This window comes from Anolis sagrei, chromosome 4 (genome assembly GCF_037176765.1).
Source record: "Anolis sagrei isolate rAnoSag1 chromosome 4, rAnoSag1.mat, whole genome shotgun sequence".
NCBI lineage: Eukaryota > Metazoa > Chordata > Lepidosauria > Squamata > Dactyloidae > Anolis > Anolis sagrei.
This window is the reverse complement of record NC_090024.1, coordinates 185093305-185118732: the sequence shown is the minus strand read 5'-3', so window position 1 is coordinate 185118732 and position 25428 is coordinate 185093305. Positions and strand designations below refer to the sequence as shown.

At 40.9% G+C, this 25428-nt stretch overlaps 2 protein-coding genes and 1 pseudogene across 4 annotated transcripts; 2 read left to right on the top strand and 1 right to left on the bottom strand.

Annotated features, from left to right (window-relative positions):
* Positions 1-541: 541 nt before the first annotated feature.
* Positions 542-18352, bottom strand: PSRC1 (proline and serine rich coiled-coil 1). 3 transcript variants are annotated; one of them, XM_060773222.2, is made up of 9 exons: positions 18256-18352; positions 14883-14937; positions 13870-13927; positions 12064-12538; positions 10647-10811; positions 9736-9889; positions 8263-8526; positions 4440-4524; positions 542-2824 (listed from the first exon to the last, which is right to left on the bottom strand). In XM_060773222.2, the coding sequence occupies exons 1-9, from the start codon at positions 18316-18318 to the stop codon at positions 2641-2643; spliced, it is 1503 nt and encodes a 500-aa protein (XP_060629205.2). In that variant the 5' UTR covers positions 18319-18352; the 3' UTR covers positions 542-2640. The 3 variants fall into 3 exon arrangements, with proteins under 3 accessions (XP_060629205.2, XP_060629208.2, XP_060629207.2); XM_060773225.2 differs by having other exon boundaries at positions 542-2299; XM_060773224.2 differs by having other exon boundaries at positions 14883-14917; positions 18256-18320.
* LOC132773764 (SRA stem-loop-interacting RNA-binding protein, mitochondrial pseudogene) lies at positions 8867-9245 on the top strand (annotated as a pseudogene).
* Positions 18353-18445: 93 nt separating the features above from the next.
* Positions 18446-24445, top strand: PPIL1 (peptidylprolyl isomerase like 1). The gene is made up of 4 exons (XM_060773226.2): positions 18446-18565; positions 20434-20588; positions 21918-21986; positions 24055-24445. Exons 1-4 carry the CDS (start codon positions 18510-18512, stop codon positions 24273-24275), a joined length of 501 nt encoding a protein of 166 aa, XP_060629209.1. The 5' UTR covers positions 18446-18509; the 3' UTR covers positions 24276-24445.
* The last annotated feature ends 983 nt before the right edge of the window (positions 24446-25428 follow it).

Genomic DNA, 25428 nt, shown 5'->3' with positions numbered 1-25428 from the left:
GTTGGTCTTTGTCATGTTCTGAGGTTAAGATAACATGACCTGCTCATAATCACCCAGCGGGTTTCAATATCCAACTGGGGATTTGAGCTCTGTTTTACAGTAATAGTCCAATGTTTAAACCACTATACTATGCTAAGTCTTAGTCACTAGCCAAGATAGCTCTTTTTTTTTTAAGACGAGTAGGTGGTGGTCTTGCTAGCAGTTGAGATGGCAAAACAGGTGAAGAAACTGGGCTCATCTTCCATGAAGGATAGAGCTCTTGCAAAATAAATCATTAAGCAGCAGAAAACCATTACATACCTTATACCAACAATCTTTGGGCCCTTCCACACAGTCATATAACCCAGAATATTTGATAATGTGGGATTTTTTAAAATAATGGTAAAGATACTAGCAAGGAATATTTGACCACCAGTTTTGGGAGACAGTATCTGTGGCTGATAATGCCCACACATATACAGAGGAATGAAGCAGTTCTTAGCCATATATATATCTATGTATGTTCTCATATTCCTGCACACTATTTGATGGAGGAGACAAGTTGTTGCTTTGTTTCTTTATTTCAAAATCTAAAATACATATATGTATCATTTTGTCAAGAGTCTACAAAACATTCCTAAATTTTGGTTCTGTTAAAAAAAAATAGAATATATATATTTAATAGTACAACACAACAATTATTCTACAGGGAAAGGATGAGCCCTCACTCTCATACAAGATTTATGAGGAAATACAGTATTGTGGGAGTCATTCATCACCCATTCTCTACCTCAAAACATATTTGAATTGTGATTTTCTATATTTTAAGCAATTGTTCCACAGGCTTTCAACCATGTCATCTCTTGCCTTCAAAGGATGCCCAGGACCCTATGGATCAAGTTCTGTTAATGTATCATATCGTAATTGTCATCACATAAAGAACACAATACAAAACACCGTCTTTTCTGCTTACAGACATTACTTGTTTCCTTCAATCACAGAAATGTATCTTGAGAACAATGTACTCCCCCCACCCCCCACATCTTTGAAGAAAGAACAGAAAAGCTAGAAAGATGGTAAGAATAATTAAAAGGCTACATTAATTTGAGGAAGTAGAAGAAATAAATACGTAATTACAGAGCTATGACCTGTTTGGGAGCAGGCAAATCTCATGTGTTTCCAGCAGCTGTAGAGTAGAACAAATGAAGCTTTTAAAACATTTGTGCTTCAATTTCTTCCTCTTGTCACCATTAACAATAGAAGAGCCCCAGGGTGGATGTGGGCGGAAGAGACGTATACATAGCAGCCTTCTTGATTTTCACATTTAAGTATCTGTCTGTGACTGTACACGGGTTTTTTGGAACTAAAAAGCAGCTAACAAACCATAATCTGGACAAAAGAGAATCCACTTGGTTTCATAACCTGGGGCACTATTTTACAGAGGACCATAAAAGGATAGCATATACAAATATGTCGTCAAAGAGTTTGAAATAAAAACTGTCTATGTTCAGACATAAAAATGAGAACCAAGGGCTGTCTTACTATTAGCACATAGCAAGCTTAGTCAAACAAAACATTAATTCTCACAATTCATTGCTACATGATTAGTGAAATGTATTACCTATAGATAGTGCTCTTTTACAAAACAGCAATTGTAACATACATATTTTCCAGTAACAGCATAATCTTTACAAACATAATACTTGTACAGCTCTGTGCTGCAGTGGTTTGCCCATTGGAAGACTGAATATTGCATTGGTCCACATCCAATACTGCTTTTCTTAATGAAGGATTTAGGCCAACTTTCCCCAGCTTACATTCTTCAGGGGCAATGGGCAATGCTGCCTGGGGACTTTAAAATACCTTGAGAGCATCAGGTTAGCCAAGATTGTCTTAAGCTGATAAGTGAATGGGGAGACTGGCCATCCAGATATTTCATACTACAATGCCCACAATCCCCTAGCAATGATAATAGTCAAGTGGAGAAGAGATGATGGAAATTGGCCGAAAGAGCCAGAGAAGAAAAGGTTCCCGACTTGTGATAAAACTAGAAATACTTAACAAAGTCCCTGCGAGCCACTTCTTGGCTTAGAATGCTTCCCAGCATCCCAGTCTGATCTATAAATCAAAAGGCACTTAATAAAGTAGTGGCAAGGAGGAATGTGTTGTAGGTTGTAGGAGCGAAATAGCATGGGAATTGTAGTGGGGGTCCACAACAGAAGGGGTAACAAGTTTCCTCTGATAACAGCAGAGAGGAAAGCAGGTTGCCCAGGATTATCTTCGGAAGGAAAAAGTCTCAGTTGATCAAAACTTCCAACACCTGTCCCCAAGAAATGCAGTGATAAATTATTAGCTTCAGAATTCTTCCCCAAATACTAGACACCAGTTTACTTTCAACATTTAGCACAGTCCTGAATGGATTAAAACAGCACAGCAGGCCTGCGTGAAGATATTCCACCCCACAATGTACTGAATTGTCTCTGAAGCCCCTTCTCACTGTCACAGCCACTCTATGTCTCAAGGAGAGAATATGTGAGAACAAGTGTAAATATGTGAGGAGAAGTCACAGGGAGGAGGGAGCAAGCTTGTTTTCTGCTGCCCTGGAGACTAGGACGTGGAACAAGGACTTCAGACTACAGGAAAGGAGATTCCACCGGAACATTAGGATGAACATCCTAATGGTGAGACATGTTCGGCATTGGAACTCTCTGCCCCAGAGTGTGATGGAGGCTCCTTCTTTGGAGGCTTTTCAGCAGAGTTTGGGGGTGCTTTAAATGCAATTTTCTTGCTTCTTGTCAGGGGGTTGGACTGGATGGCCCATGAGGTTTCTTCTAACTCTACGATTCTATGAGAGAAAAGTATGCAGCCATGAGAGTATCTCGCTACATAATTAACCAGCCCTAATAAGTGTAAATTGGGAACAATTTCACAATGCCTGCACAGTCCCTAAATCAGAGACTACATAGGAACCATGAATATGTAACAGTCATGAGCATGCATTCTAGTTTACATATTCATAACAGTGATATAGGAATCCAGCCTGAAAGCTTTGTTTTAGAAATGAGAAGAAATTCCCAAGATACTGAACTCTGTGCCTATTATTAAATTTTGCATCTTCAAAGAATTGCAAAAATATATAGCCTCACAGCAGAACAAGATCCTAGAGGCAAGCAGGCTTACCATGTTGCTGAATAGGACCCTAGACACAGCACATCTGCTCACACAAAAGTATGCAGCCAAATATTCTTGCCAGTTTCCATGTTAATTCTTGTTTATGTAGTGAAGACCCAGGTCAAGATACTTTGCATACTCAGATGTGCAAGGAAGAAAGACAGCAGTTCACAAGAATAAAGAGGGGGATTGTATGGCCCTCCAAGTATTGTGGATTTGCAACTGCCAGCAATTATCACAATTGACTATTCTGAGAGTTCAAGTCCAATAATATCCGAAGGGCCACACAATCCCCATTCCTTTAAGTGCAGAATGGGGAAAGGTTCAGTCTGGAAACTGAATTTCAATCTGCGAAGGGTCTTGGTTCACATTCCAGTAATATGTGGAAACTAATGTAATTCTTCTGAGCACTTCCCCAACAAGCATAAAGAACACAACTTAACTCTATGCATACTTAACTCTATGCTGTCAAGTATGCAAATCACAGCATTATAATGGTGGGAGAGGGACAAGGGATTTTGGTAGAAAGTGCTGGCAGTCTCTGCATTAAAAGGTCCAGCTAGCAACAATGCAAGGCAAATTGATTTGCAAATGTAATCCAGGTCAACCAAGTGTTTTTAGCAACTGAGACAGGAAATTCCAAGAATATCTTTCCCTTAACACAGTAGTTCTCAACCCATGGATCCCCAGATGTTTTAGCCTTCAACTCCCAGAAATCCCAGCCAATTTACCAACTGTTAGGATTTCTGAGAGTTGAAGGGCAAAACACATGGGGGCCCACAGGTTGAGAACCACTGCCTTAACAGTTAAACTTAGAGTATAGAATGACTCCCATATCAACAAGGGATATAGTCCAAGACCTCCTGTGGATACCTGAAACCACATATAAAAGCAAAATCTACATTTTGGCTATACATGGCCCAAAGGCATGCCATAGAACAGTGGTTCTCAACCTGTGGGTCCTCAGATGTTTTGGCCTTCAGCTCCCAGAAATCCTAACAGCTAGTAAAGTGGCTGGGATTTCTGAGAATTGTAGGCCAAAACACTTGGGGACCCACAGGTTGAGAACCACTGCTATAGAATAACTCTGGAAAACCTAGAGAGCTCCATGAAGGCTTCTGAGGGAAATATTTTGGGTGAGTGAAACCATGGATATTGAGTATGTGGATGAGGGAGCTATACTGTAGTTAACACATTTCTCAGTGTTACTATGTTATGCTCCCATATTGCTACCCTCCCCACCCAAGCCCACCTCTATGACTTAAAAATCCAAGAGCCCAAAACATCACCTTGAATTGTCAGAGGTTTTCTTCCTCAGCCGCAGCTTGATGTTCTGGGAAGGGCTGAATAGGGCTGTCTGCTGAACTGTAGAAGCTTGAAGAAGTGAGGAAAGAAACAGAAACAAAGATGGCAGCATTGCTCGCTGTACCTAAAAGGCAGCCAAATGTACCCCATATACTAAGGTATAAGTCTAGGAATATTAGTAAAAAAAATCAGCCTGAAACAGCACCTTCACTCTTAACAAAAAAGAAACCATAGCCTAGGAGTAGAATGGAGAAAGGTGAGAACTTAGTCCTTCCTGGGAGAACCTAAAAGAAGCAATGACTCCCCTCACTCTCTCTGCAGAGGTGCAACTGCTGACCTTTCTGTTGTTAGTCCCAACTAATTTTTTTATTTACATTCAAAAAGGGTTCTTAGTTACAATATAGAGGAAAATTCAAAATGAAAACGGAGGAAAAATAACTGCCAAATGTCCAAATATAAGTTACCGTAAAAACCGGGGTACTAGACGACCTTTTAGACATGTAAATCCTTATAAAATTTTGGGGGTTGTCTAGTACCCCGGGTATAAAAATAAATAAATAAATAAATTACCGGTAGAGCCTCTTGGGGTGGATGCCTTGGCCACGGGCTCCCCCCCTCCTCCTCCGCTGCCTTGGCACATGGCAGCCTCCTGGTCAGGCTCCCTGTTGCTCATCTCTTCCTGGCTTCCACGGGCAGGTCTCGCGAGAAGCGCCTCTTCTCCCGTGAGACACCGTTGTCTCGCGGGAGAAGAGGCGCTTCTCGCGAGACCTGGACAGGAACAAGGCGGGCAGCCTGACCAGGGCGGAAAGCTCTTCTGTGCAGGCCGTTCTCGTTCTTCCCGGGCAGGTCTCGCGAGAAGCGCCTCTTCTCCTGCGAGACAACGGTGTCTCGCGGGAGAAGAGGCGCTTCTTACGAGACCTGCCCGTGGAAGCCAGGAAGAGATGAGCGACAGGGAGCCTGACCAGGAGGCTGCCATGTGCCAAGGCAGTGGAGGAGGAGGAGGAGGAGCGCTGGAGGCCCTTCTTTCAGTCCAGGCTGGTGAGAAGCGCTGGATTGGGGAGCCATCTTAAATGGCGAATATATCCCCAACTCTGTATTTTTGTTATTAAAGTTGGGGGGTCGTCTTATAGCCCCAGTCGTGTTTTACCCCGGCATATACGGTAATTTGTCAATTTCACCAATACGTCATCATTTCAAAATGTTGCAAGCATTTCTAGATTTTCTGTCCATTGTATCACAGGTGGAGAAAATTATCTTTCCAGTAACAAAGTATCAATCTTTTTGCAGTCAATGGGGTATGAAAAATCTGCTGGCCATTCGTTAGTTTCAAAGAAAGAGGCAAATTATTTGGAAGAATATATAGATGACCTTGAATATTAAGAAACTTTTCAAAATTATATTGACTTCCAGTTTCAGTTGAATAACCACAAAACAAAGCAATAACATTATTACATCCCCAACACTTTGCTGATTAGAAAGCCTTCTCTTGAATAAACCTTGTGGCAAACAACATATTTGAAAAGCAATTTGCATAGTGTAAGATGCAGTCAGAGATTTATGGTCACACTAACGGAAGGTTTTAAAACTGATGGCTACTGATTAGTCAGAAATCACTATTTTATTTCTCCATCTTATTCTTGCTGTCAACCTTGCATGCACACCATATTTGTTTATAAAATAACAGAAATCTACCCCCCTGGTGGTGCAGTGGGTTAAACCGCTGAGCTGCTGAACTTTTTGACAGAAAGGTTGGTGGTTCAAATCTAGGGAGCGGGATGAGCTCCTGCTGTTAGACTCAGCTTCTGTCAACCTAGCAATTTGATAACATGCAAATGTGAGTAGATCAATAGGTACAGCCTTGGTAGAAAGGTAACAATGTTCCATGCAGTCATGATGGCTGCATGATCTTGGAGGTGTCTACGGACAATGCTGGTTTTCGGCTTAGAAATGAGGATGAGAACCACCACCACCAACCCCCCCCCCCCCCCCCCAAGAGCTGGACACAATTAGACTTTATTTTAGGGGAAAGCTTTACCTTTAGTAACAGAAATATATTGTATATATATTTGGTTTGGATACTTGGTTGGCCTCAATTAATACCTCTAATATTAAGGGAACCTCAAATACACTGCAGGGCCAAATCTGGATTGTAATACATTTTTAGTTGCAAATATTTCCATTTAGCCAGCAGAAGTAGTTTAAACTGCTCTTGTAAAATTATAAAAGGCAAAAAGTCACTACCAACACAAAGTCGCTGATCTAGTGTAACAATCCTGTTGTCAGCCCATTCATTCAATACCATTGCTTACCAGTTTTCAAATCTGGATTCCTCCATAAAATCAAATTGCAGTTGACGAGACAATACTTGCTACATAGTTTTAACCACGAAAATTGTTGGCAGAATACTATCCTGGAAGGCAGAACTCTCTCTCTTTGACTGAAATTTGCATCTTTTTCACCAAAGTCCTAGGACAATATGACCCTCACAACTACTAACCAATGGGATTCATTTTTAAAAAATGCTTGCAAGGTATAAATAGAGGAATTCCACAAATTTCATTAATAATTCTCGATATTTTACATCGTAAATCCCTGACCCCATAGACTTATATCTAAGCCTATCGATCTCTAAATCTTGTACAATATTTTGTATCAATTTACTTATATCATATAAAATGGGTTGACTGCTGAGGCTTTAAAATTAATAATGAAAGATCATCTTCAAAGATACATTTTAACCCGACCTGCTGAAATCCACTGATCCTGGAATTTGTCTAATAGCACATGCTAAGGGTTCCAAGCACAAATGGAATATAAAAGGAGACAATGTTGTTAGTCCCTGCTAAAGCAAACTCATTAAATTAATGGTATTGACCTACATGCTGATTCACCCTTCAATTCATCTACATTGTTTGGGACCAACCAACAGGATGTAGGGCAAAGTTTAATGGAAGGTGAACTTCCTATAACATCAATAAACCAGAATTCAAGGCTCTACAATTGCTTACATTGTTTTTTTCACATGCAACCCACTGTACTTGCACCAATATTTTATTTTGGTCCTTCATATATTTTAAGTTATTTCTAACTTGCATCCCCCTGAGGAGCCAGGGTTCATACATTTCTAAATAAGCATTCTAGAGCTTTGAAAAGTATACATTTGGGGGGGGGGGGGGACATCAAGATGTCATAGAGATTGGAAAGCAAACTCTGATAACGGTGATCTGATGGCAAACCAGTCCAATTTTTAAAAATACTGCTTTTCCCCCTCACACCATCCACTAAAGCAACCCACTGCTCCTGTGAACCCCAATATCCCCCCCTCCCCACTTCCAATTTTATATAAAACAGTGCTCCATGCAGTCATGCTGGCCACATGACTTTGGAGGTGTCTACAGACAACACTGGCTCTTTGGCGTAGAAATGGAGATAAGCACCACCACTCCCACCGTCCGCCTGCTCCGCCCCCCACAGTCAGACACAACTAGACTTAAAGTAAAGGTAATATTTACCTTTACTTAGGAAGTCATGCCCCTGAAAGCAGACAGATGTTGTATCCATGGACATAAGAGTGATTTAATATATAAATCAAATCAATAGAACGGGAGGAAGAGAACATGGTTGTGAAACAGATCGGGATACAAGTGCAATTGGTGCCACTGGAAGTATATGCTAACAAGAACCAGCATTTTCTCCATCGGACAGGAACCATGTAACTCCCCTCTCAGTGATACTTGATGTCTTCTATTCCTAACATCCTTTCAATTAGGACCAAAAGCTTCCTTAGCAAACTCCTGGTACTCTTACCTTCCTTGCTAGCAGGAGTTGGCAATGGAGATCCCTTCCCACCAGGCAGTCCCACGTTCAGTGCCTGGAGGTGACTGGGCCTCCTTGAAAGTGTCTTTGGACACCTGCCTGAGGTTGCGGTGCAGTTGGCTGCTTTTGGAACTGGGATTCGGCTTGCAAGTGGAGATATGGCAGAACGAGTGTTTCTAATTTGATAAGAGCCTCTATGGGGCTTGGAAACTGCTTGCAACTGTGGCTTGTCACCTTCTGTTGTTTTGGACTGATCTGAGTGGGAAAAGAAAGGCAGGCTCAGGGATAAATAACTGAAATGCTTCCAAGCAGGAGAACCTCTCAGAGAAAGGTATAACCAACCTGGAACTGAATCCATAAACAAGCATGCAGGGAAGGGGAATTAAATGATGGGATAACCAAAGAAGCACTTTTATTTACACTCAAAAAGGCTTATTTATGCTACAGGATGTGTTTATGTCACATCTCCAAAGAAGCATTTTAAAAGGTTCTTTTCACCAAGGGCTCCTAAGGAAACTTATCAGTCATGCAAAAGGAAACTAGATCCTCTTGTGGAGCTATTTAAAGAGCTAGAAAGAAAACTATAGGTTTCAAGATGGCGGTGGGAGGGTCATCTCGGCATATCTTCGAGATCTTTGTAGCTAGGGTGCCCTGGACCGCGGCAGCAAATGACCTAAGGGAATATTTTGCTAAGTTTGGCACTGTGAGGAAATGCTTATTGCCATTTGATAAAAAAACGGGATTCCACAAAAGTTTTTGCTGGGTTAGATTTTCTACAGAAGAAGAAAATGCCTTGCAGAAGGACTCGCATATTCTAGAAGGGGTTAAGCTTGAAGTTAAGCACCAAAGAAGTAGAGGTATTCCAGGCCAACATTCAGAACCAAGAATTGGGGACTTCAGTTAAAGGACAAGATACTTTATTTCACTGCCATGTAAAGAAACAAAAATAAACTTGGATATATTCATCTAAAAAGAAAAAAGAAAAGAAAACTATAGGATTTTCCTCATGAAAAGAAGCAAGGTACTGGGGACCTCCGGGAAATTCCATCAAAACTGATACCATCCAGTAAAGTTGATATAGTGGAGTGGCAGTTTGTAAACCACGATGGGTGAATTACATTTATTTATTATTTGAATTGCAGCTCTCACCAGTGCAAACCACCAAAGTCAGTAGAGAGGAATACATCCTATATTAAGTCATCATGACTTAATATAGATATACCCCTTTAATATATTATGTAACATTTGAAGAAAAACGGGAGCTATTCTTCATGTACCACATGATCAATGGTTGTTTTATGAGGGCTAACAGAAGGAAATGCAGTGCAAATCCAAATCTAACATCTTTACCCAAGTATAACAATTTCAAGTGAAATAAGCTGATATTATTTCCCACAGCCAAAGCCCCATAATTCTGTGTAGCTCAAGAAAGTGTATGCGAAGAGTGTGTCTATGTCAACATACTTGCATTCGCCTTCTGGAGATCCACTGACTTTTTTGGAGCAGCAAGGGACCTCTTTGGAGCTCTGGTCTCAGGTGGGCAAAGCTTAGGATCCAGTTTTCCTTTCATACGTTCCACAGTTGTCGTACCTCTCCTGGATGAATCCTTATGGCTCAACTGATACAGCAAGATTGGGAAAGAAAATCAAATTGAATGCTGCATATCTCCTGCTAGGATATCTCAAGAGGGGTGTCTAATTTTCTGAAACTTAAAAGATAGCCTCCTCAAGAGAATGGGCTGCATAACCAAAATGCTACATGAACATAAGGGAATAAAGGAAATTGTAGCAAGTGCGCATTTACTATCATGAGTAGTCCCTTTGAATTGTCCACATATGGCCTATGTTCACACAAAAAGATGGAAACAGTGGCAGGTGTTCCTGCATATATAAGCCTAGGGGCCCTTCCACACAGCCTTATATCCCAGAATATCAAGGCAGAAAATCCCACAATATCTACTTTGAACTGGGTTATCTTAGTCCACACTCTGATAATGTGGGATTTTCTGCCTTGATATTTTGGGATACGGGGCTGTGTGGAAGGGCCCTAGGACCTCCAAGAACCTAAATCTGGTCCTTAGTCTTTCCCACAGATGTCTGTGCCTTTACAAAAACTTCAAAATTTAGTGGTTTTCTAGTTTCTGCATGTTTTTTCTCATTTTGAAAGCCTGAAAGGCTCCTCTTACTGGCATTAGGAACTTTAAGCTAAATAGGCTGGTCACTTCTCTATAATTGGAATGGGCCCCACTGGAAGAGGCTCCTCAACCTTCATTTGGAGGGCTTTTCTGTAATATGCCCACAGCCTTTATCAGCTGAATACACCTCAACTCTGTCCCTTCTGGTATGTTTTTGTTTAGCTGACATCACACAAAATACCTGTGGCTCTTTACTGGGAGCATCTTTGGCAGTAGTTCCTGCTGTCTTCCTGCTGGTTCGAGGGATGGGCTTCAAATGCTCTGGGGACTGCTGATGTTGTGGGTTATCAGGGTTGGTGAGTGGAAGGGATTTGTCTTTTCTGCTGATCCTACTAGCCACTTGAGGCTTAAGAGAGAAGAAACATAGCAGGTAGAGGTGAGTGCACCCACTTAAATTACAGCATATTCATTTTGCCAATAGAAGGCTCTCAAAGCAGCTTGGAGGCACTGAAAACATACCAGTATCAAAGGGCATCCGTTATAATATTACACAGCTGGACAAAGATTGGACATAGAGTTAAGCAGAAAATTCAGAACAATTCAATAAAATCCAAGACTGCAGAAACAGAAGGTTTTAATCCATTTTTAAAAAATCAGAAGAACTGGTAGGTGGACCATTTCAGCAGGAAGAGTAGGTGCCAACATTCAAAAAGTATAATCTCGAATGAAGAGGTAGCTTGTTCACAATGGCTGAGAAAAAGGTATTCAAATAGTTAGACATTCACTCCGAAGTCTTCAGCCTATGGTAACATCAATACATACCATAAAAGAGTCCCCATACAAGCTAGCCAAGGACTGAATAACATATTGGATTACAACTCCCAGGAGTTCTCATCACTGGCTAGGAGTAATAGAAGCTATAGCACAACAACGTCTGGAGGGCTGCATGTTCCTCAACCCAGCAGAAGGGAAATGCAACATTACAATGTTATACATGCCTAATTGAAAGTTATGTCCTATTAGATTCCATACATTTGCTCTAAGATCTACCTTCCATGAACAAAAGGGCTCCACCCATTGAAGGTGCTTCTGTTCAGTTGACAGAGAGCCTCTTTCTGCCTACTCCATTCAACAGAGATCCCATAGTGCTGTTCCAAGGATGAGAATTTTATGGCTCAAATCCCACTTGCTGTCCCTGGTCTCTTCATTTCTAAATGAGATATTTCTGCTCTTCAGCATCTCAAGGATGAATAATTCCACCTTTTTTAAAAAAAAGTGCACCTCCCTGCTTCCCCGCCACCATCATAAAGATTGACAAAATGGTAAGTGGGCTTCTGGCCATTGCTAGTTGAGAGTACACACAACTATTTCGCTTTCCCCCAATGGTTAATGCATCCTAAAGCCAAAAACGTGCCCATAGCCTGTTTGTTTCTACTCTCTGCAATATTTTAGAGGAAATGTAATGTATGGATCGAAGCCTGACTCCAACCCAATGTGGACTTCCTATGTGAAACTCGCAGTTTGCTGTGCAAGCCATATCCATGGATAAACAACACATGCATGATCAGGATAAGAACCAGGATTAAAGACAGCACTACCCTGTGTACAAACATTAAGTGTAAATATAATGCATATGGGGGCCACTCCAGGCACTGTACCTTCTTAACGGTAGATCTAACGGTAGATCTGATCAATGTCGAGGCCCTGAGTGACTGCCTCACTCCATACTTCTTCAACTGCTGATCCTCAGTCCCCAAGATCTTTGGTTTATTTTGGAGTTTCTTGTTACTTGTTACACTGCAGGAAGCCTGACCTCCCCGCTTGGGAGAAGGAGCTTTGGGGGAATTTTGAGCTGAACCAGTTCCAGGCTCGACTGTTCGTAGAAGTGCCTGCATTTTGCTGTTTTTCACATCGAATGTCCTCCGTCTTGTTTTCCTGAATCTTGGGCTCTCCTCTTGCAAAAGTGGCAAAGGCTCACATTCGGAAACTGCCTGAAGCCCTATCTTCTCTCTCAGCCGGCACTTCTCCAGCTGAGAAGCCAGCATATTGGCTTCCTTCATGACCTCCGTCAGCTTCTCTGGACTGAGTGGCTTCCACTGAAAGGCCTGTCCTCCACCAGTACTTTCGCTCTCCCTGAGAAAAACATTCATGTCAATTGCTTGCACCACACACCTTTCACTGGGATACAGTGGAGTCCCTCTCTTCTTGTCTGTATCTAGCTACAGCAAAATCACCATATCTGAGGTGGATATAGTCTTGTAGTTATCTGAATGACCAAATGCCAATAAATTACCTGACACTCAGTTCTAGCATATCACATATTAGCATTTGGGGATATAGGGAACATCTACATTGTTAAAACAACCCAGTTTAGCTTTGGCATCACTTTAACTGCCATGCCTTAATGTTATGGACTCCTAGGAGTTGTAGTTTTATAAGGTTTGTAACCTTCCCTGTCCAAGAATGCGGCACCTCACCACACTACAAATTCCAGGATTCCATAGCAATGAGCCATGGCAGTTAAACGTGGTATCAAGCTACACTAATTCTGTAGTGTAAATATACCCCTAGGTAAATACTAGGTAAATCCTGAATAAATATTCTCTGTATAACAGATAAATACAGATTGACTCTCCCTTATCAAGAAATTCAAAATACTAAAACACACACACACACAACTTTTTGGTGCGAGCTGCCCACTTCCACCTCAAGGGAAAGGGGGCTAGTCACATGTCCAGCACTCACTGAGTTTTTCTTCAAAGAGCCCTTGCTCCACAACTGTCAGAAATCTGACGGGAGGGAAAGAAAGGGAAAGTGGGGAAGAACACCTACACAAGGCCCGTTTCTATGGAAATAAATGAGAAATGCACTACAGCAGAGTTACCAGGTGAAATGCAAAGGCAGAGTTCCTATACCTTTAAAAGAGGAAATGCCTGCAGGTGTTGCTTCTCATGCAATGGTCCCCACCTGAAATTCCCTTTTGCACCTCGTATCTCACTATCAAGGATAGGGAGCACTTTTCAGTCCAGGACCTGATCCAAGAGACAGCTGGGTGCTGCATTATAGCAGAGGTGTGATCTCCCTACTCCTATGTGCACATATACACCTAATTCACACACACAAATATGCTGTACATAGTGTTTGGACCTTATATTCTACAACTAAAAAAGTGGTGAATGTCTCCATTTATAGAGCACTTAAAGGTGAACTGCAAAATGGGGGAAGTCCATCGTTTAAGGTGATTCAATAATATTCATGACTATAGGAGTGATGGAAATACACTTTTTTAAGATTAAGTTTGTTTTCGATTGGAAACCTCAATAGATACCAGCAATTCTGAAAAAAACTTGTTCTAGCAATTTTTACATGCTTTTTAGAGATTCTGTGGGTACTATGAAGTAGCACATTCTTGCTGGCTTATAGAGCCGAGTCACATTACTAGGACTTCCAAGCACCAGCCTTACCCATCTAATGGAGAATACAGATCAACATCCAGGGTCTCTTCTGTAATAAATTTTATACCTAGAGGGAGATGAAATAGCAATTTTGAATCATGACCATCAGCAAGGTCTTGATCAATATTTACACTATATCAACTCTTCCTTGTCGGAAAGAGCACAACCATTTCTTCGAATGCACAAATAGGAATCCTCGCCTTATAGAATACACTTCATAGCTCCCTTTTACACTTGCAAACTCCCATGCTCTAGATCTTGTGGGATTTGTTGCAGAATATAGAATTAAACAGATTTGCCCAGTTTTATTTTTGCTGACTGATAATTTGATGATATGTTACAAGAAGAAATCTTGAATTCCATGTCAGGAAAAAGGGAGAACATCACATAAATAAATAAATATTACTACATACTCATAATGGCACCACGTGAGGATGATAATGTTAAAGGACCTGCATTTTGAATAATTAGCAGCCAAAAGTGTTTAGATTTACAGATGGTCCTCTATTTAAGGATTCTGTATCCATAGATTCAACCATTCATGGCTTGAAAATATATATGTTTAAATCATATTTGTATATTTTAAATCGTATGATATGTTAACCCACTTTGAGTCTTCTTTGGGAAAGATAAAGCAAGATATAAATAAATACAAATATAGCAATATAATAATAATAATAATAATAATAATAATAATAACAACAACAACACACGAACTTTGATTTAGCCACTTTATATAAGGGACATCATTTTACTGTAACTTTACACAAAATGAGAGTTGAGCTTTCACTGTTTTTTACCCCCATAGGGTCCTGGAATCAAACCCCAGCAGAAAGCAAAGGCCTATTGTATAGGCAGCATCTCTGTATGTTTTTCAAAAGTAATTTTTACAAAGACAAATATGAAAAATGGGCTGCTGTGGACTTGATGAGAATTCAAAAATTAACACACCCAACTCTGAAGCTTTGTTTATCTGTATACATAATTAAAAAACCCACTCTTGACGATATTCAGATGCTCACCTTCTATTGGCAATGCCATGTTTTCCAGGTACAATCTAAGGAAATGATTTAATAACTGAATAAGAAAGAAAGCAATTATATACATCTTTAATAGGAAATAATGTTAGGATTAGAAGTCAATTAAATTAAACAGGTTTCAGAGCCTCATTTCCAACAGGTTGGACTACACCCATAGGAATCTTTTCCAGTTATGATTCCGTGAAGATCCCTACGGTTACTAAAATCTTTATTCCTTGTTGTTCCATTAATTAAAATATATTAATAAAACACAAATGGGTTCACTGGGAAGCAAGTTCATTATCATCATAAGCCTAAATAGTATCTCTCACCCTTACAGGAAATGTGTATGCATATGTCTTCAAGTCACCTGTTAGCTCATGGAAACTCAGAATAACCCAGAATATCAAGGCAGAATAATCCACAATATATGCTTTGAACTGGGTTATCTGAGGTCACACTGCCATACATCCCAGTTTAAAGCAGATATTGTGGGAATTTATTCAGCTGTGTGGAAGGGGCCTGGATTATATGGCTGTGTGGAAGGGCCCTAATTCATTGCAGTTTGTTTATTCTAGTTGACTAAAGTTGATTTAACTTCATTGCCTAAGCAGACTCTAGGAAATTAATCAGATTACCACCAATCAACAGATGATTTGAATACATACTTCCCACCAAAGCAAACATTCAGTACATTTAACATGCACTCTTGCATTTTTCCTTGCTTATATAACAGGCACCAAAATAAAACAGCTTTACAAATGTTTCACTTTGGCGATGCACTTTTTAGACATGTATTATTTTGTGACACCATAATTTGGTTTTAGGATAAACCAACACCTTATAAGAGATATGGAAATATAAAAAACTTGTAATAACAAAATGTATGGGACACAACATATTTCATGAAAGCCTTTCATTTATATTTTAATACATATATGATTAATTGATTATTTCATAGAGAGTCAGAGGTTTCTCTTTACGTTCACATAACACACCCACACATTGCAGCCCACACACTAATGAGTTTGGAAAGTTTCAGAGGGAGTAAAGCTTCGCTCTAACAGCCCTGCTATGATGTAACCTGAGATCCTTTTGAACAAGGCTCCAATACATTCAGGAAGTACCTCCCATTAGGACCATTAGGAAGGGTCCTTAACAGCAATGTAAAAGCATGTTGAAGGTTTTCAGCTGATCATAATCAAATATATTGGGCGGATTTAGCATTCCCCCACCCCCGTCCCCTTTACTGGATGTCACATGCATCTTGTGTCTTTGCATTCGTGTGTGTATACATAATCAACTTGGAACTAACATCCCTTCCACACAGCTGAATAAAATCCCACATTTTTTGCTTTGAACTGAAATTTATGGCAGTGTGGACTCCGATAACCCAGTTCAAAGCAGATATTGTGGGATTTTCTGTCCTGATATTCTGGGTTATACGGCTGTGTGGAAGGGCCCTAAGATAAGTAAGCCTTAAGGTTTTCCAGTATCAACTACATTTCTGGTCTGCAAAACTGCATTTGCCCAAGTTGAGTATTCCCTTATCCACTTGGGACCAGGCAAGTGTGTGTGTGTGTGTGTGTGCAAGTATACTTTGGAATACATATAATGAGATCTCTTGGAGGTGAGACTCAATCAGATAAGGAATAGTGAATGGCCCAATGGAATGACTATGGACTTGATTTTGGATGGCGTGATGTTAATAACTGTTTTTAAATTGTGTTGTTTATCGGTGGGGTTTAATATAAATATTATTATATTATCAATGTTTAATTTTTTATGCTTTATGTCTAAATGTTCTTGTATGTTGATGTTTTAATTTGGTTAGGTTAAGGTATAGTTTTATATCATTGTCTCGCTATTACCTTTCACTTGTATGTCCGGCATTTAATTTTGCCTTAATAATGTTGGAAACTGCTTTGAGTTCCTTTAGGGCAGTGGTTCTCAACCTTGCGAATGCTGTGACCCCTTAATGCAGTTCCCTATGTTGTGGTGACCCCCAATCATAATATTGTTTCCGTTGCCACTTGATATCTGTCATTTTACTACTGTTATAAATCGTAATGTAAATATCCGATACGCAGGATGTATTTTCATTCACTGAACTAAATTGAGCACCGATACCCAATATGCCCAAATGTGAATGCTAGTGGGGTTGGGGGGGGGGGGGATTGATTTTGTCATTTGGGAGTTGTAGGTGCTGGGATTTATAGTTCACTAATAATCAAAGAGCATTCTGAACCCCACCAGTGATGGAATTGAACTAAAATTGGCACACAGAACTCCCCTGACCAACAGAAAACACTGGAAGGGTCTGCACTGACCTTGAGTTTGGGAGTTGTAGTTCACCTATACCCAGAGGAGTGCTGTGGATTCATGCAATGATGGATCTGGACCAAACTTGGTACAAATACTCAATATGCCCAAATGTGAACACTGGTGAAGTCTGGGGAAAATAGACCTTAACATTTGGGAGTTGTTGGGATTTATAGTTCACCTACAATCAAAGAGCATTCTGAACTCGACCAGCAATAGAATTGGATCAAACTTCCCACACAGAATCCCAATGATCAACAGAAAATACTATGTTTTCTGATGGTCTTTGGCGACCCCTTTGACACCCCCTCACGACCCCCTCAGGGGTCCCGACCCCCAGGTTGAGAAACACTGCTTTAGGGGGAGAAAAGTGGTGTATATATATATATATAGAGAGAGAGAGAGAATAAACAAAATAATAAATAAATAAGTGCAAATATGGAATCTATGTATGGTTCACATAACCCTTATACGCATAGCCTGGAGATAACTTGGAGGGAGAGTGGCGTGTGTGTGTAAATAAATAAAATAATAAATAAATAAGTGCAAATACGGAATCCATTTATGGTTCACATAACCCTTATGAGATAAGCCTGAAGATAACTTTATACTCCACATTGTCCATTATTTTGCACATGAAACAGAAGCTGAACCATCAGAAAGAGAATTTTGGAGTATTTTAAATTCCTGACAAGGGGTGTATCACATGAATGTCCATCTAGCTTAGACATAGGCAAATTTGGGCCCTCCAGGTGTTTTGGATTTCAACTCCCACCATTCCTACCAGCCTCAGGCCCCTTCCTTTTTCCCCTCAGCCGCTTAAGGCTGTTAGAAATGGTGGGAGTTGAAGTCCAAAACACCTGGCGGGCCCAAATTTGCCCATACCTGCCCTAGGATGTTAGCAACGCCCAATGTGGGGCATGATATCTGAGTTAAAGAAAACGCAAGTGACAAAAAGACTTAAATCCCGTTCCCTATCTTAACAAGCTCTAATCCCCATGCGGCATGCACTCGCCCTTCTTTCCTTCCCTCCTCCAATGGCCTTCCCTCTCACCACCGGGGCGCTCTCGCTTTGGACCGGAGGCAGGCAACAAAAGCGGCAGAAGAAAAGCCACATTCGAATTTCCCCTCTAGCGTGACGTCACGACAACATTCCGCGCTCCTTTATGCTCATTGGCCCGCGGGCAGCCACCTCCTCTCGGCCACGCCCCCTCCTCTCCCGCGTCTACCGTAAGGGGGCGGCAAAGGCAGGCGCGCCGGAAGTGTCCGTCGGAGTTTAGAGTCCCCCAGCCAGGAGGATAGCCCAGCATGGCGGCGGTGCCCCCCGACACCTGGCAGCCCCCCACGGTTACTGTGGAGACGACGTGAGTGAGTGGGAGGGCCTCAGCATAGAGAGACATAATTTTATTTTCAATGTATTGTCGAAGGCTTTCATGGCTGGAATCACTCAGTTCTTGTGGGTTTTTTCGGGCTATAGGGCCATGTTCTAGAGGCATTTCTCCTGACGTTTCACCTGCATCTATGGCAAGCATCCTCAGAGGTAGTGAGGTCTGCTGGAACTGGGAAAAAAGGGGGTTTATATATCTGTGGAATGACCAGGGTGAGACAAAGGGCTTTTGTAAGTTGGGCTAGGTGTGGATCTGTATTGTCGAAGGCTTTCATGGCCGGAATCCATGGGTTGTTGTAGGTTTTTCCGGGCTATATGGCCATGTTCTGGAGGCAGTTTTTCTCCTGACGTTTCGCCTGCATCTATGGCAAGCATCCTCAGAGGTAATGAGGTCTGGTCATTCCACAGATATATAAACCAATTTTTCCTAGTTCCAACAGACCTCATTACCTCTGAGGATGCTTGCCATAGATGCAGGCGGAACATCAGGAGAAAAATTGCCTCCAGAACATGGCCATATAGCCCGGAAAAACCTACAACAACCCATGGGTGTGAATCTTTCAACTGACCACCTTGATTAGCATACAATGGGCTGACTGTGCCTGGAGCAAAACTCTTCTTGAAAGGTAATTAGATGTCCCTGCCTGTTTCCTCTCTGCTGTTTTTGCTGTTGCAATTTTAGAATTTTTTAATACTGGTAGCCAGATCTTGTTCATTTTCATGGTTTTCTCCTTTCTGTTGAAATTGCCCACATGTTTGTGGATTTCAATGGCTTCTCTGTGTAGCCTGACATGGTGGTTGTGAGAGTGATCCAGCATTTTTTGTGTTCTCAAATAAAATGCTGTGTCCAAGTTGGTTCATCAGGTGCTCTGCTATGGCTGATTTCTCTGGTTGGAGTAGTCTGCAGTGCCTCACCACCTCACCTCTGAGGATGCTTGCCATAGATGCAGGCGAAACGTCAGGAGAAATGCCTCTAGAACATGGCCATATAGCCCGAAAAAACCCACAAGAACTGAATTTTATTTTCGTGTGGTAGGTTTCATCTACCATTCCCAGCATTTTCATAGCAGAAATGGGAAAAGTGCCTGAATTAATTATCTCCCTGCCAGAGGGTGCATCTACACCAGGCATGGGCAAACTTGGGCCCTCCAGGTGTTTTGGACTTAAATTCCCACAATTCTTAACAGCTTCAGGATCTTTTCCTTTTCCCCCTCAGCCAGGAAAAGGAAAAGATCCCCAAGCTGTTAGAAATTGTGGGAATTGAAGTCCAAAACACCCGGAGGGCCCAAGTTTGCCCATGCCCTGGTGTACACAGTCGAATTAATTCAGTTTGACACCACTTTAACTGCCTTGATTCAATGCTGTGGAATCATGGGAGCTATAGTTTAGTGAGGCAACAAAACTCTTTGGCAGCAAAGGGTATTTTCTGCATTTTGAAAAGTAAAGGTAGAAAGCTGTTTCTCAGAGGCTGCACCCAGAGTGCGGTGCGGTGCCTAAAGATCTTGGCCTGCACTTAAAAACAATCGGCGCTGACAAAATTACCATCTGTCAGCTGCAAAAGGCCACCCTACTCGGATCTGCACACATTATTTGCTGATACATCACACAGTTCTAGACACATGGGAAGTGTCCAACGTGTGATCAAATACAAAAGCCAGCTTAGTGATCTTATTTGCTTTGTTATGTATCACATAATAATAATATAATGGTATTAGTAACAAGGGTGGGTGTTTTGAACTGTAATGGAAAGAAGCTATTTTTTCAATAATAGCTTTCCCCCCTGCTTCTTGAATCATTACAAGTGAACACATGCATTTCAAATCCTCCTCTGCTTATTCTTTGCAGGATGGGACACATAGTGGTGGAACTGTATTGGAAACATGCGCCCAAGACCTGTAAAAATTTCGCAGAACTGGCCAGACGTGGCTATTACAATGGAACAAAGTTTCATAGGATAATCAAGGACTTTATGATCCAGGGGGGAGATCCCACAGGGACTGGTAAGAATGTGCTTTAAATAAGTGCAGTACAGGCAGTCCCCAAGTTATGAACAAGATAGGTTTGTTCTTAAGTTGAATTTGTGTGTATGTTGGAACAGGTACATTTTGTAAGTGTAACTCCAGATATCCAGCTATGGCTTGTGTAGGGAAGGGTTAATACTCCTGTGGCATTTGCTTTGTTCTCTGTGCCCCTATTCAGAATATATGACCCCACTTTCTGTCCCTGTGACAATTGGGTTATGAAAAAATTATGAAAACAAGGATTGATGAGAAAGATTCAGTGGAGATAACTTTTCCCCGTTATAACTCTTTCGGGAGTGAATTTCCCTTTCAAGGGGTAGATTTCTGTCACTTTCTGTTGTCTCACCCCCATTTGTAACTATTAGTCCATTTACTCAGGTCAAAGTATGTTATATTTTGTGGATTTATGCATTATGCTTTATGCATCCTCATGGTACTGCTAGTTACTGCATGGCTATTGGGTGTGGCCCCTGTGGCAATGGCAATGCTGGGTTCAATGTGATATCTAACATACTTTAACCTGAGTTAACGGATACTTAATGGTCACATTGTAAAACAGAAACATATCAGTCTTGTAGAGCAATTTTTTCTCTTACAGGTGATACTGTTCACAATCATATACAGGTAGACCCTTTTTAAATAATTGGCTTTGAACTTTGGTAATTTTTTCCATTTGCACCCAAAGTGTCAAATTTATAGATGCTGTAGATATATAGATGCTGGGTACTTGCAAATTTGGCAGTATTATGTCCAGCACAAATATAATGCTTGGTCAAAATTTCAAGTACAACAAAATTAGAGAACCTGATAGTGGGAAGGTTTAGAGCACTTGGCATGGAATCACCCTCTATGAATTTGCTGAAATTGTCCTGCTTTAGGTGTCTGAGAGCCCTTCCAGACAGTGCCTATATCCCAGGATCTGATCCCAGGTTTTCTGCTTTAAACTGGATTATATGAGTCTGCACTGCATGATGATCTGAGATAAACAGAAACCCTGCGATCAGATCCTGAGATATAGGACCTATTTGGAATGGCCCTGAGTCCAACTCCCATCAGCCTTGATATATTGCCAAGGAATATAAAAATGAAATACAAAACACATTGAGAACAATTGTTGGGGAGTGGCAGGCTAAAAATATGTATTGGCATTTATTTACAGTCGGTGCTTTATTTCTCACAATATTATAAAAGGACTTCATAAATAAAAATTAGATAATCTATCAGTTCAGGCTCTCAAGAGACAGTGAGTACGCCTCTGTCTCAACCATAACTCTACATATTAATTTGTTTATTCCTGTTATTTGGCAGGAAGAGGAGGAGCATCCATCTTTGGCAAACAGTTTGAAGATGAACTTCAGCCAGAGCTAAAGTTTACAGGTAGGTAATGTTTTCAGGGATCTTCAAATATTCCAGACTTATAAATATGTATGCTGCCTGGTTCACAATGCAGATCATTATAGGACAGTAAAGCAGATTAGAACATTAATACATTATCTTAAAAACAGTGGACCAAATCCATTGTTAGTCCTTCACAGAATTGGTCCTTTGAAATAAATTGGGTTGCTGTAGGTAGAGCTAGAACTGGTATCTTAAATGCTGGTACTATAGGATCAACCAATGCAAATTTGCACCTTTCTGAAGCTTAGAAACAGAATTCTCCTGGAGCAGGGCTTTTTTTTTTTTTTTTTTGGGCGGGGGGGGGGGGGGGAGTTATCAGGGGAAGGAACACAAGTTAACGCCTTCCAGTTCTATTAAATCAAACATTAATGCCCCATTGGCTGCTTGCCAGTGCTATAAACTGACTCACCAATTAGGTAAAATTTGAATGAAAAAAATATTTTTGACTAAACAACAAAATGTAAGAATGGTGGTGCTAGCTTAGTGGGGGTCAGTAGAAAGATCTAACAATTTGGTGGAAAGTTGCAAATTTACAAAGGCACAGAAATTTTAGAGTGAAGTCATAAGAACTGGCTACCTCTTAAATTGTTCCTCCACTTTTGTGGGAGTTAGGGCACAGTTTCCCTGCAAAAATGGAAAAAATGTGAGTGTCTCTAGGGGGCAAAGTACAAAGCATTACCGTTGTGTCTGGGTTGCGGGGGCAGTCCTGCATTTCTTATTGAGTCCAACTCTGGGGGGGGGGGGGGGTTGTGCACATCTCCATTTCTAAGCCAAAGAACTGGCATTGTCCATAGACCCCTCCAAGGTCATGTAGCCAGCATGACTGCATGGAGCACCATTACCTTCCCACCATAGTGGTACCTATTGATCTGCTCACATTTGCGTGTTTTCGAACTCCTCGGTTGGCAGAAGCTGGGACTAAAAGCAGGAGCTCACTCCACTCCCACAGTTTAAACTGCTGATCCACAGTTTAAACTGCTGCACCACCAGGGACTCCCTATTTCACTTACTCTATGATTCTAGTTCCATTTTCTTTTTCTGCATTGCTTGAGTATATCTGTCATCTGGGCAAAGGAAAGAAGATACTGTGAGGACTTCTAATGTGTGATACAGTGGAAGAGGAGGAATAACCAGCCCAGGGGATCAGCTTCCTCTTTTTCCCCTGTGTGCTGCATGTTTCTGTTTCCACTTGTACTCCTCTTCCTCTGCCAAGGTGGAACTGAAATTTGCAGAACACAGGAAGATGAGCTGGATCCACGGGGTAAGTGAAGCGATGCTGAGCCAGCTCCTCCTCTTACCTTCATGCCACGAGTCTTTGTTTTGCCCATGAAAGTAGGGAAGATGCCAGGTGGAACAAAGACTGATGGCAAGCAGGACGAAGAGGAAGAACGAGCCCCGCCTGCACTTGGGCTTTCATTTATCTGCCAAAACCATTTCCTCCTCCTATTTCTGTGTGCTACATGTTCCTGTCTCCCCCACCCCCAGTGCTCCTTTTCCATGGTCTGGGCAGGATAGAAAGTTGTGGAACACAGGAAGAGAAGCCAAATTTGCAGGAAAAGAAGAGGTACTAGATAGAACTGAGACTTCTGAACAACTTCTTGCTCACCTATTTCATTCATAGAAGCTTGGGGTCTTCATCCAATCTGACATTTCCGAAGTCCAGGATACCTCCTATATAGGAGTTATATTGATCTCATTGAGTAGCCTGGTTGTATTTAAGAACTGAAATGTAATACAGGAATGGTAATATTGACGACGAATTGGATCACGACTCTAGTTATGAGATGCATTGTGTCGTTTATTGTTGTGTTAATACTGTATATTATGCTCTTATGGTTTTAAATTGTATACTGTTGATTGATTTTTATCCTTGTTGTAAACCGCATTGAGTCGCCTGTTGGGCTGAGAAACTGCGGTATACAAGTAAAGTAAATAAATAAATAAATAAATAATAGTACTAAAAATAGAACAAAATGTTACAGTTCTGTGTGTCAGGAAAAATTAACATGGGAGTCTTTCATTTGTAACAGGCTTTTTTCCCCTTAAGGTGCAGGTATCCTTGCTATGGCGAATGCAGGCCCAGATACCAACGGCAGCCAATTCTTTATCACATTAGCACCAACCCAGTGGCTTGACGGGAAGCACACTATATTTGGTCGTGTTTGCCAGGGAATTGGGATAGTCAACAGAGTTGGCATGGTGGAAACCAATGCACAAGATCGGCCTGTGGATGATGTAAAACTCTTGAAGGTTTACCCATCAGGCTAGGCTAGATGTGGTGAAATAGTTGTTGAATCAAATTGTATTCCATTTTGTACTATTTCTTTTATGATATGAGTTGTGTTCCAAGGCAAAACCTGCTACAAAATAATTTTTTACCAAATTATGTCTTCAAAATGTATTGGTTTTTTTTAATAAAACTAAATTTATGGAAAAAATGTTCTGAGTTATTTAACTGGATTAGGGGAAGTTGCCACCAAATTGTGACTTTATTCTATTATATTTAATTTTGTCTACTGCCTGCAGTTTAATTGGAAGGTAATAATCCTTCAATTCGTCCTGTAAAGAGAGAACTGGGCTAACAAGATTTTGTAAGTTAACAGAACTGTATGCAAAACAAAGCAGGGTATTTACATGGGTCTCAGGGCAGCATTGAAGTACCATCTCACCTTTCGACATAGAAAGAAAAAGGAGATGATCTGTTAGAATTAGTATAAGAGTTTATAATGGCTTGCATGTGCAATAAATCTGAACCTCAAATAAGAAATGTGACCTTCTGCTTCTGTACATAAGGAACCTTGATACTGCATTTGATCCACATTTTAGAAGAAAAATGCTTTGCATAACATTTTAGTATGCAGAAAGCATCTTGTGGTCATCCAGATATCATTTAACTGCAACTTCCAGCAGCCTTAGACATGATGAGGCATGCTCTGAGCTACAAGCTCAGACTGTCTGGAGGGCTACAAGTTGGCTGACCTTGTTTCAATAATTATGTAGCAAAAAAGATTGTACTTTACATTTGCACAACTATTAAGGATTTACTATAATCCAGATCACTTATCAGCCCACTGTTAGGATAAAATTCCAATTTTGGAAGGAAAGATATTCTCATTGTATTGTTTGTTTTTAGCTAAAATTGAGTCACTTCAAAAGAACCAAATCCTCAGTAAACTTGGGCTAGGAGAAGGTTTGCTTCATGCAGCATATCCTTTGTATACACTGGATTTTCTTAACCACCCACCTCATGTTAAGAAAACAAAGACTTTCATGCTCTTAAACCCAAACCAAGAACTTCTTCACTTTTAGAGAACCACTTAGACAGGACAATAAGTTGCAACTTGGTTAGTAGTCTCCACAGGAGAAAAAACACTACTCTTAAAAACTAATATGATAGCTATTGTGAGGGTCATGCTGACCA